Source organism: Puma concolor, chromosome B1 (genome assembly GCF_028749965.1).
Source record: "Puma concolor isolate L17-30 chromosome B1, mPumCon1.1.hap2, whole genome shotgun sequence".
Taxonomy (NCBI): Eukaryota; Metazoa; Chordata; class Mammalia; order Carnivora; family Felidae; genus Puma; species Puma concolor.
In genome coordinates, this window is record NC_141670.1 from 149,596,490 (window position 1) to 149,609,849 (window position 13,360).

At 40.2% G+C, this 13,360-nt stretch overlaps 1 protein-coding gene across 7 annotated transcripts in view; it reads right to left on the minus strand.

Annotated features, from left to right (window-relative positions):
- The window catches only part of SLC4A4 (solute carrier family 4 member 4), a 354,218-nt gene that overhangs the window by 279,025 nt on the left and 61,833 nt on the right, over positions 1–13,360 (minus strand). For all 7 annotated transcript variants that reach the window (XM_086704881.1, XM_086704885.1, XM_086704880.1 and 4 more), the window contains exon 3: positions 10,894–11,073. In XM_086704881.1, coding sequence (XP_086561007.1) covers positions 10,894–11,073 — 180 coding nt within the window. The remainder of the gene's footprint in view (positions 1–10,893; positions 11,074–13,360) is intronic.

Genomic DNA, 13,360 nt, shown 5'->3' on the forward strand with positions numbered 1-13,360 from the left:
GACAGAGAGAGAGTATGAGAGAGAGAGAGAGAGAAAGCAGGGAGGAGGTGAGAGACAGAGAGAGAGGGAGAGGGAGAGAGGGGGAGGGAGAGAGAGAGAGAGAGAGAGGGAGGGAGGGAGGGAGGGAGGGAGGGAAAGGGAGAATCCCAAGCAGGCTCCACACTGTCAGCACAGAGCCTGACACGGGGCTTGAGCTCACCAACAAACACTCAACCCACTAAGCCACCCAGGTGCCCCTCAATGACATTTTTAAAACTCAATTGTTATTTAAAAAGAAATATATTATCCAGGTTGGTTTCTCTTATACATTGCTCTTGATTGATTTCTTTTCCATCTAAACTAGTATGAGCTTTCTATTAAAATAAATGTTCCCATTCCTACTCTTGAAGACGGTACATTCTCCCCACCCACCAAACAAGAAAAGCATCTCTGCCATGTGTGCCTGTACACAAAAACATGCAAAGAAGCTCCTCGAATTTATCCCAGTATATTCACCACTTAAATGTTTCTACAAATATCAGAAAGAATCATAAAAGAATAGAATAAAAGGGGCCTAAAGAGAATGTAGCATAGACAGATTTCCAGCCAGTTTCATGGGGGAATAAAATCTATAAACCTCCAAGTCAGGTGTGAGCATGCAAACTGAAGTTTCCTCGAGCCACACTTTTCCCACATACTTTCAAAATTTTTGATGAGCACTTGATCTAAATGAAGTGACCAGTGGAATGTTACTTATCTACCTTTAATTCTTCTTCACTAGAGTACTTTTTGCTCAAAATCTGTATTTAAGAATTGGAAGAACAAGGGATAGTATTCACTGCTATTTGGGTGTGGACATCAATATATAATAATCCAAAAGCTTGTTTGAAAGTTTTTGCTTGTTTCCTTGGTTTTTGTCTGGGGTTCTCAGTAGTTTCACAAGAAGTAACAAAGTTAAGAGTTAAACAGCAATTTGATTAAAGATTTTATAGCTGCTCGTGCATGTGTTCTGGGTATTGGGTCAATCTGCAGTGAATTTCTAGTTATAGGAATTGCTATTCCCAAGCCTTGGCAACAGAAATCACTCTATTTTCTACTGAAAACAACTTCGGTTTTAAACAAACATAGCCAGCTATATGGTCCACATGTTCATTGTAAATTTGCCTTCAGAAGTCACATTCCCCATTACACCTAAATTGTCCCTTCCCAAAGCCACATAAATGAAGCAGAAGTAATTAAATATAATTGCTTTCTTTTGTGGCCTTTGTAGTAAAATTTTGGTAACTGACAAAAAAATTATTTTAATACAGAGTGCTGTATCACAATGACATCTCTACCAGTAGTGGCTCCTAAGTAAGGGTAACAGGTGCATCCTTTTTTTCATAAAAATGGAATTCTGCTTACCTGGCAAGCAGCAAAAGAGTAAAAAAAAAAATCAGGGATGTTCTTATTTCAAAATCACGGAATCGCAATTCTGAGAAGGATGTACAAAGGTCATCTAAGTTCACTTCTGGCAGCAACACGGACTAATCTGTTTACCCATAATACACACAAATGAACAACTCTTAAGATTCTCCATGTAAGACATTCCACAAACAGCCTTCATGACACACTCAGTAATTAACAAGTCTCAGTATCCTAAGTAGCCTCTTTTACACACTATCCTCACTCAACACAGTGGAATACAAACCCTAAATAAACAGTCTCAAGCAGAGGCAGGCTTGTTCCAACTCAACATGCTATATGGTTCTTTAGAGAAATGCCATCTTAAATTATATTTTGCATCCTTACATTAACCTGCATATTTTCACACATTTTAATATTTTCCCATGAGAAAAAAGTACATGCAGGGTAGCGCTTTTATCTCTGTTTTGAAAACACAGACGATTTCTATTTTATTTATGTGCTAATTAGTCATTGTAAAATAAGGCTGTAGAACTATATAACATGAGAAAGATCACTTTTCCTGGCCTTCCCTCTTGTCATTTCACCATTAATTCAACTCACTCTCTTGCACAACACTGGTGATTTCTATTTTAATCACACTTCAGTAAGATTTAGGTTGAAGAGGTAGCATTTTTTTTAACTAAGGTAGTTGTTAATACTGAATAATCTCATAACCTTTCCTCTTGAGTTTTTATTTTCTCAGACAGGCCAGAATATTTTAAGCTAATTGGTAATTTCTGGGCATTTTATTTATGCATCCAAGCAAAGAATACGCTATTTCAGAACATGACTCAAAATAAGTATGAGATATTACTACTGCCCTTGGGGCTCTAACGATACTGTTGGAGAGCTGGCACATACCTGAGTGGAACAGGTAAGTCAATACTTGAAGCATTACCAGTCTAAGTGCCAGAATTTGTATCGTTGGTAGTACTTGCCACAGGAGCACAGAAACTGGGAAAGTTGCTATGAGCATAAATGTGTTCTTCAAGCCCTTGCAGAAACAGAGTAAACCTATCATTTTCATTAAACAACTTAAAATACTAAAAATAATAGAGGAAACCCCATTGCATTGTCAATTTACTCTTAACGTGTAAGAACCCAAGTCAGGAACCTGCTTTAAGTAGTAAGGAGCATTAGGAGAGTTTTGCTATTTATTTGTTTGTTTAATTAGAGAGAGACTAGATGGAAGTGAATTTAAGGTATCTGGCAGCCTTGTCTGAAAAAGTCCCTTCTATTTCAAAGAAGAATTCTAAAGGCTGAAAACCCCAATAAGAACATATTGCCTTAGGAATTCAAAGGAAAGGATATGAGAGGCTGTGAAGGAAAAACCAATAGGACTCAGTGAGCGGCTAGCTATGGATGAAAAAGAGCCAGAAAGAATCAAGGATAATTGAGATTTTGATTATAAAGGTAAAGTAGGATGATGGGGACTTCATGCTCACAATACCTTTATAACAATGTGATAAAAAAAAAAATCAAGTAACACTTCCCTTCCATGGGAAAGTTATTAAAAGAATACCACTTCAACAAGATCCCTACCAGGGAAAATACTCAATGATACTGTAACAGTGTTGCATGGTGACAGATGGTAGTTACACTTGTGGTGACCACAGTATTAACACAAAGAGGTGTCGAATCACTATGTTGTACACCTGAAGCTAATATAACATGATGCATCAAATCTACTCGAATTGAAAAAAAAGATCCCTACCAATATTCAATCTTCCACACAATTCCAATAATCAGACACACACACACACACACACACACACACACACACACACACACACACACACTCACAAATAGGCTCACACCTTCAAGCTTCCTGTCTTATAAGCTTGAACCGAAACCACAGGATGTGTCCTGCCTTCTGCTTAGGTGGTAATGCCTATGGCAAACAGTCATTTATGCCCCATTCACTTCATTAAAATGTATTTCACATCTTAAATTCCACACACTGCTGGGGTTCCCCCCCCCCCTGCTTTCCACCCCAAGTCATAACCTCCTTTTAACCCTGAGTGCCCCAGCATCTGGAGCACAGTAGAACCCTCTGAGGCCTCCTGAACTCATGAGTCACTATAAATAGCAGCAACCTCAACTCTCCCATGACACAAGTAACATCTATTCATAACATCTCATGGCATGATAAAATGGAATAACTATTGTAATAGAGTCAGAGGCGACAAGAAACGACACCCTTCCATAGTGTGAGAACTGCCACCTGGAGGGCACTTCAAGTGACTTGAAGGTGACTTCAAGCGATCTGAATTTCAGAAATGCAAAGCTCCCTGAGCGATGTATATGGTTACCTGGCTAAGGAAGACAGAGGCACCATGACACATTCCTCCTGTATTCACCAGCATCACAGAGGAATACATAGCAATTATTCGTACCACACAAAACACAACATTGGTGACCCAAGCCAGTGCCGCCAAAAATACAAGCGTGCCAACATATTTCCTTTCTGTACAGCACTGCCTCTGAGTTGCCCACTTGTCCCACCCAACAGCCTTTCTTCCCCAGATTAATTTCACTGAGAAACACGAAGAGCCAGAAAGAGATCCTTCTCATGAAAGAGCAAACAGCCCATTTGCTTTGCAGGGGCCCAGAACTGGGGATTCCAACTGCTGGCCAAAATCAAGAACACAGCCAGTTAGCAGAGTCACTTGCAAGTGGCAGTATTCCACCTAAACGAGCAGCACAATAGGGACCATTTCTGCCCCTTGAAAGTCCTGTTTTGTGGGTCCTCTCACCTTCCAGCCAGCATCCAGGTGACACTCATGAGCAAGTTAAGAGACTGAATTTAGGCTAGTTCCCTCAAAGATGCCATTGAGAGTGAGGAGCCACGCTGAGAGCTAAAGCAAAGGGACAGACAGTGGGAACCTGTAGTAGAAAGGTCCAGAAGACCTTAAAGAAGAATGATTCGTGTTCACAGGATATTAATCTCTACAAAGTTTTAGTATGTAGCTTGTGGCATGACCTGTGTACAATGGGTGGGGGAGAAAATGAGCTTGTTCAAAGTAACTCAAAATAATGACTGTTAACCATCATTGCTAACCAGAGGCACTGCTCATTTACTACTCAGAACACTGTGGATTAAGTTCTTTGATTATCTCCTTCTCATACACGAGGACACTAGAACACAGAGAGGTTAAGTATCTTGCCAAGGCTGCACTGCTGATATGAGCTGGGATTCAAACTCAGTCTGGCTCAAATATGTACTCCTAACCACTGCCTTCCCAGTAGAATCACATCCCAAGGGCCCCTTCTGAAAAGGCAAACTTTTCAAGTTTTCGATAATTTTTTTAACACAAAGAACCTTTGTTTCAGACCTAAAGAAGAATTATTTCCTCCTACTTATATAAGATAAAAAAGAGGGTGAAAGAGACCGTATAGTTATTTTGTATTGCATTTTGTTTCTTCACAGCGAAATGAGAAGCTACCTCATTTCACACACATTCCAAAGATTCTCTTCTCTCCTACCATGCCCATTCATTTTGGGGATATGCAAATGGCATGCAGAAAATAAAGAAATCTCACTTTATGACATCAGACCTAAGGGTCTTGTCTGAAAACATTTAAAGGTCAACAAAAAACAGGAATGTGCTATGAAGAATGAGGTCAGGTAGGGGGAGGGCACAGGGGTGTGCACTGGGAAAAGGGGAAGTCAAATGACAAAACCCCAAATAATCTTGGCTCTTATGAAAAGGTACTCTGTTCGTTTACCCGGAAGCACCAAACAAAAGCAGCTGCCCATTTCTCTGTTGCAGTTTCCTGAATATAACTGGATCACCAACTGGCATCCATTGTTCCCAGCTCACAGAACAATGTTCACTAGCATAAACCCATCAGTTCTGGTACATATCCAAAGAGCTAAAAAAAGAATACCGCAAGACTGAATGAGTGTCTATATGCACATACCTAGCAATACGATTCCACAGCAGGCGAGTCATACGTGTGAGAAGCAGTTAGCACCCCAAGCACTGATGCATGTTGAAGCTTGTCAAGAAATACATTACACATCGGACCAATATGCTGAGCAGCACATTCTGTTTGTAGCTCTGTTTCCTAACATTTTACACATCTTCAGAGTCTCTGCACTCACAAAGTGGCCTATGATTTCCCGCCCCCCAAATATCCCAGGACACTAACAAAATGAGACGTTCAGAGGTCAAAACCATCCACGGTGGGAAGTCGTGTTGTGTTTCTAGGGCCTGTCTCATCAAGGACCACCTTCCCACCCACTTTCTGGGCAACCCTCAGAGATGGCAGCTGCTAACTTTAAAAAAAAAAAAAAAGTGCATGGTGGAGGAGGCAAAAAGGATTATTTTTAAGAAAGAGCACAATCTAACTTTTCTCTCCACCACCCACTCCACACCACCTCCTCATTCCCTTGTCTCTCCTCCTGCTTGCTCTTCCATTTCACTCTTCTTCCCCAGTCTCTCTCCCGGGTGCTCAGTGAGCCACACCTTCTCACACGCATTTCCTTCTCTGTGTCCCAAACTGGGCGGCAGCTCGGACACCACACTGGGAAGAACAGTTGTAAGGGCTCGGGGCTGCTGCCAAGCTCAGGCAAACAAACCCAGTTCCTCCTCCGAGCTCCAGATGTGTGGGAATCAAAACATGCATTCACTTTTGAGAAGCCCTGCCTTGACATGAGAGCCGTGGAGAAAAGAAAAAGCATCTCTGTTATGAGCTAAATGAACCTATTAATTATGTCATCTTCCTGATGTGCCTAAATACTGGAAGATAATTGGCTTATTTCTTCTTCTAAATGCCCTTAACGATTCAGTTCCATGCCTCTTTAATACGGCTTTTGAAGCTGAGCTGCCCAAATTCTGTGTGGAATATATTGAACATTTTTAAGTGTATATGATAAATCCACGTGCCCTGTGGATGAATTTCCTCCATCAGTTGTGGGCGACAAGCAATTCAACACACTCGGGAGTCATCTACCCAGACCAAAATACCACGTTAGCAATAGTTAAAATAATGAGGCACTTTCCAAAGTGGAATAATTAAAAGTTAGGACCAGATTTTATGTGGCGAGGGAAGAAGGCAGAGCAGGGAAATATAAAGATGATGTGCAAGGATTAAAAACAAGAAAGTCAACTAGATATTTATCTATGGATGGGAAATATTCAGACCAATAAAAGCAACGTTTATGTCTTCCTCTGTAGTAATCCACTCACTAACTCTTCAATGAGCATTTATTAGGCACATACTATGTGCCAGGCACTGTGCTAGATGCCAGAAATAACATACTGAGCAAGACAAATTTGATCCTACCACTCATGGAGCTAACAATCTAGCATTAGCACAAGACAAAGCTGCAAGCTCACAAAATCATCAGTTAAGCATGTAGTATGAAGGGAAGAAAGGGCTTAGAAAGAATGACCCTGGGGAACCTACGTTAGATAGAGTAATAGGAAAAGGCCTATCTCCACAACATTTAAAAGACAGACAATAAGGGTGCTTCAGTGGCTCATTTGGTTAAGCATCTGGCTCTTGGTTTCAGCTCAGATCATGATCTCAGTTTCATGGGTTCAAGTCCCACATTGGGCTCTGAGCTGGCAGCATGGAACCTGCTTGGGATTCTCTGTCTCCCTCTCTCTCTATCCCTCTCCTATTCGTGCTATCTCTGTCTGTCTCAAAATAAATAAATATGCAATGGAATACTACTTGGCAATGAGAAAGAATGAAATCCTGTCATTTGCAACGACATTGATAAAACTGGAGGGTATTATGCTAAGTGAAATAAGTCAGTCAGAGAAAACAGATATCATACGATTTCACTCATAAGTGGGATTTGAGAAACTTAACAGAAGACCATGGGGGAAGGGAGGGGAAAAAAACAGTTTCAAACAGACAGGGAGGCAAACCATAAGAGACTCTTAAATACAGAGAATTAACTGAGGTTTGATGTGGGGGAGGGGAGGGGACAAAATGGGTGATGGGCACTTTTTCGGATGAGCCCTGGGTGTTGTATGTAAGTGATGAATCATGGGAATCTACTCCTGAAGCCAAGAGCACACTATATACACTGTAAGTTAGCTAACTTGATGATAAATTATATTAAGAAAAAAAAAATTTTTTAAAGACTGAATGAATGAATGAATGAATGAATGAATAAATAAATAAATAAATAAATAAATAAATAAATAAATAAATAAATGCTAGACCATTAGGGTGCCTGGGTGGCTCAGTCAGTTAAGCATCCAGCTCTTGATTTTGGCTCACAGTTCATGAGATCAAACTCCACATTAGGCTCTGTGCTGACAGTGTGGAGCCTGCTTGGGATTCCCTCCCTCTCTCTCTCTCTCTCTCTGCCCCTCCCCAGCTCGTGCTCTCTCTCTCTCAAAATAAATAAACAAACATTTTTTTAACAGCTAGAACATAAAGAGAGAGAAAAGCTAACAAGGACAAGAACAGGGTGACCATTCCAGGAAGACAGGACTATATTGTGCAAAGGCCCCCCGAGGCAGAAAAGGTTTGGGCACCAGGGAACTGAAAAATCAGTGTGGCTGAAGTAAAGTGAGCAAGATGAGAATGACCCATAACAGGACTGGTGAGATGCTGGGGGCCATGATGCCCAATCAAGATTTTATTCTAAGGACAACAGGAAATTTTCAGTGGAGGAGAGGAGCAGCATAACGCAGTTCACACTTTATGACGATCATTGTCGCCTCTGTGAGGAAAAAGACTTGAAAATGAGCTTGTTGCAATGGTCTAAGCAAGAGAGGATGATTCCCTCCACCAGAATGCAGCAGTTAAACCGAAAAGGAGAAGACAGATTCAGATCTATTTTAGACGTAGAACCAATAAAAGTCACTGATGGATTGTATATAAGGGTGTCAGCAAGGAAAGAATCAGAGAGGATTCTCATTGAGTTACTCCATTTATAACTTTCCCAGAAGTTACAGGCATCACCTGACAGAAAGTCAGGCTCATGCAGGAATCTGATCTACAGGACACGGTATGTCCATATGCGTAAGTAACTCAAACACCCTGACCCAAGAATAACAGAAACCGTGTGTGGTTGTTCTTGAGACACAATAACGGTATACTAGGCAGATATTTCAGTGAATTTTCCCATGAGAATTTTGTTGTTATGCTGGTGCCAGAGCCCCATAGCTTCCCCAAAAAACTTAAGGTTAAATGCCTTTCTATACGTGGGTGCACCAGTTCTGACTTACATACAAGTGCTCCAGAGAATACCAATTCATCTAGTCCCCATGACAAGCAGCAGAGAAATTACAAATTTCTAAGAGGACCTTCATGTCAAATTGGATGACTCATGTCAAATACATCAAGGGATATTACAGCATAATTTATTGGCTAACAAGAAAATAACTACAAAAGACACATTTACAAATAATTTTCTTATGATCATTGAACAAGTGGGTCCTTAAAAATAGTCTCTCCATATGATCCCTTCAGAAACTGGGTATACAAAACAATGCAGTACCCCACAAGGAGGAGACCTCTGAGGGTAAAGAGAATGGACTGCCTTGTTTATTTTACATACTGTGCTCAAACTGGTTCCCAAATGCCACAGAAAGCAACTGCCCCCTTCCCCCCACCCCACCCCACCCCAACTGTGGTCGATGCACATTCAGTCTCACTACCTTTCTGATTTGTTCGTTCCCTGTTACCACTTGAAGGTTACTGGCATTGTTTCTGTTGCCCTTCCTAAATAGCTGGTACATAATTATCTCAAAATCCCTCAGCGCATTTGTCTAGGTGGGCATTTTTCCCTTTTTAGTATTTATAGTGATGATGCGCTCCTTTTCATAAATTGCAAAATGGGAGATGACTTAGAGACAGGGAAGAAGGGAGATATCGATCTCTCTCCCTTTCTCTCTCTCTCTCTCTCTCTCTGTGTGTCTCTCTGTGTCTCTCTCTGTCTCTCTCTTTCTTTCTCACGCACACACACATGCACGGGAGAGAGAACCTCGGGTTCTGGCACAGGCTTCATCAAAACAGATAGCAAGCACAGATACACAGTAGTAATTTATTTGGAGAAGGGTGTTGTCTTTTGTTCCTGCAGACTATTCACTGTGACCTTTTTATCTGCATTTCAAGGACATTGCTTGAAACAGACCCCATTATTTTAGTCCGAATAGTAAGGACTCCTTTCAGAAAGGCTTTCCCCCCAACATTCTAATGAAAAGCACAGAATTCTTATCTCCTGCCCGTTGGTCCTTTCTGTCTTACATTTATTCTAATACCTTTAAGTTTCAATTTTATGGTCTATCTCCAAGCTTTCCTGCAACCTTTGCTCTCTAGTTTGGTGGTCCATCTGTACTGCCTCTTTTAGGATAGTACCTCACTAGCTTCTAAGCCACCTGCTCAGTTTCAGTGGTGAGACTGTAAGAGATTCACAGATTCCCATCACTACACTTCACACCCTCTTTAATTTAACTCTGTAAATTCACTTTTCAACACTCCCGAGCTGTTAATTCTAATTTGGCCTCTCATCACCTGCAATGACTGAACTGGAGCTTTATCTGTGCCACCCATAATGCATTTTATTACAGGTTCCATATTTCTGCAACTGTAGCAAAAAGATGAAGAGTGTACAGAGCTCTGCCAACATACAAAGCTGTCACTATGTAGCTCCTGTTGGAGGATCTGCCAAAATTGGAATGTGTTTCTATCGCTTCTCCCTTCTACTGCACATATTCATTCTCGCTTCAGCCACAAAGTTCCCCAGATAGCCAAATATCCTCCACATCAGAAGAAGCAAAAGCATATACCTAAACACACCGTCTACCGTATCAGTTGAATCTATGGGTGTTCTCTGACCTCCTACTACCCTGTTCTTAATAACACTTCCATCTAATGTATGATATTTAATATGTTTGATGCTTTCAGAACCATATTACTCTACACTCTTCTCTCCCTTATGGGATATTTTTCTACTTTTCCTTTCTAAATCATCAACCTGGCCCACAGCCTGGTTAAATGTCATCTATAACGCCATCAATGTCGTATACATATATATATATATGATATATGATATATGATATATGATATGATATATATGATAGTTTATGTTTTTTTATATATATATACGTAAGATATATTTTTTTTCTTCTTGACCTACTGTCTCAATAGAACCTATTTCTAAGCAAAAGCAATCTAAAAATGCCTTTGAGTCTTCCAGTGACTACTGATCACTGTAGTTAAATACCATGTATAACACTCTGCCCTCTTTCACTAGTCAAAATCTAGACTATCCAAGCGTGCCTAAACTTTGTCAGATCTTTTCAAGAATCTTACCAGACCTCCTCCTAGAACAACCTGCTAGGACAAGAAAAGACTCTCCATAGACATTATCCTTTAGAGACCATCCCAGTAGGATTGTGTCCCTCCCCATTAGCCACAAGATCCTACAAAGTGTCTTTCCTGAGGACGTGGGATGGAGGCAGAGAAAAGAACCAATACCCAGGGAGTACTCACTGAGAGGTTTGAGGATGCTGCTGCTGGTTTCATCTGCATTTTCCACATCTGACTTATCAGAGTAGTTCTCAGAGATTCTTTCTTTTTCCTTCTTTTCTTTGTGCCCTGTCTTTCTCTTGTGGCGTCTCCTTCTCCTGTAGCTCTTCGGCACATGGACCCCAATGTAGATGGTGTGGTGGCCTAAGAAAGGTACACAGATCATTAGTCATTTCAAATCACATTCTCTGCTGCATATAAATTTCACAAGCTCCTCAGGTCAGAAGAAAATGTCTACGAATTCATTACCATTTTACATTTGACAAACTGGAAAGATAAAATCTCTTCCCAATTTTCCATGACCGAGAGTGTAATTCAACCTGTTGGCTGGCATTAGGATTCTGGGAGGGTATGCTCCAGTTATATCCGGATAGAGAACTTTTCTCTAGGGAAACCAAAAAATGCCAAGCCAGAAATCAAGAACCCTTGATTCTGGTCAAACCTCCATCTTCAATTAGCTATTTGACCTTGAGCACATCCCTTAACCATTCTGGGCCTCAATCTCATCATTCATATAACAAGATGCTTACTACATTGGGTGATCCCTGGAGGCCTTCCCAGTTCTAACCTTCCACGAGTCTGTGATTATACTAAACAGAGTGCTTAAAAAGGAGGTCTTAGAGCAGCAAAAAATAAATAAATAAATAAAGATCTAACTCAAAGTTCAAGAAGTCATTCTACTGGAGATAAGCTTTTGCATTAAAACTTTTTTTTTTTTTTACACGAAATCAGCAGAATAGAGACTTAGAACTGGGACAAATTGAGAAAAAATAAGACCTACTTGGAGAGAAGATTTCAGAAATACTCAAATGTTCACACTAGGAAACAGCTAAAATGAATGTCCGTTACAGTGCCATTCTCGTTTTTCTTTTTTCGTTTCCCAAAGTTTCTAAAAACTGGTTGTTGCAATGATAAAAATAAACCCAGCCCAGCAAAAACTGCCTTGAAGAGAAGGGCATGAGGAAAAAAGATTGTGAAATGCTTTTAGTTCTCTGGATGGAAGAAGCTGCAAAACTGACAAGTGGTATTATTCTTACAAAATCTGATAAGACAGGAAGAAAAAAGGAACTCAAAGCTCCACATCTTTTTTTTTTTTTTTTAATTGGGAAACTTACTTTCACTTTATTACAGCACAACTTCTGAATGTGGGAACCACTATCTCAGAAGTAATGTGAAAACTTTTTTTCTTTTTGAACTGCAAATTAGATGAGATTATATCATCTTCCCCATCTCCTTTCCCATTCTGGAATTATTCCTGGATGACCACTTTACCGTGCCCCAGATGATATCACAACCTAACATGCAACACGTGTACGCGCACGATGTCTCACGTAAATGGCTGTGAGTCACTTTCCACAGTCACTCACCAGGCATATCTAAAAACACTATAATTCACAGGGGTGTTCCCTTAAATTGGAAGGATTAAAACAATTGTATGCTCCTTTAGGAAGGAGCCTCCAACTAAGGAATGCAGATCCCTAACTGAATGGGTTAGGATTCCAAAAAAATCTGGTATTTGGAATGAGGTTGGAGGCATCTATATAAAGTGTGAAACTCCCCCCTCCCGACACACGTAGACACACACACACACACACCAACTCAACTATTACAAAGCACAGTGAAATGCTCCTCACAGACTGAGTGCCAATGAGAAATTTATCGTGTCTAACCATTTGCAAGCAAACTGTTCTCATGGGAAAGCTATATTATACTAGGAAGTAGGAAATGTCTCAGAAACAATGTGAATTAAGAAACAGTGTCAATTGTTTCCTGTGCTCCAGTCACTAAGGGAGTCCTGCAGCTTTATCTCAAGGCACACAATATACGTAAGCAAAGCCAACCAAATTCTTTAGTGAATCAAACACTGAAAGGTTGGTCACTTTCATTCAGGAATTAGGAAAACATCATGAAAAAAAATTAAAAAGCTGGAAAATTTTTAAACCTGTCACATTAAATATTTTCTACATCTTATTAAATAATGGCAACCAAGCAAAAAAAAAAAAGTGACAGGTTAGTTACATCAGTCATATAGATGTTACACAGGAAGATTTTTTACTGTATTTACCCAAATCTACACAGTACCTTTGATAAGTCATTAAAAAGACAGTTTAAAGTGTGTTGGGGGGGGGGGGGATGGGCTAAACAGGTAATAGGCATTAAGGAGGACGCTTGTTAGGATGAGCACTGGGTGTTATATGTAAGTGATGAATCACTAAATTCTATTCCGGAAACCAATACTCCACAGTATGTTAAATAATTTCAACTTAAATAAATAATTTTTTAAAAAATAATTTTAAAAAATAATAAAAGACAGCTTATAGGGGCTGACAGGATTTTAAGGTAAGATTTCTAGAAACTCTTGTCATTGTCAACCTAAGCAAAGAGGGTGATTCAGAGAGTGAGCTCGCAAAGCCCACAGACAGGAACATAC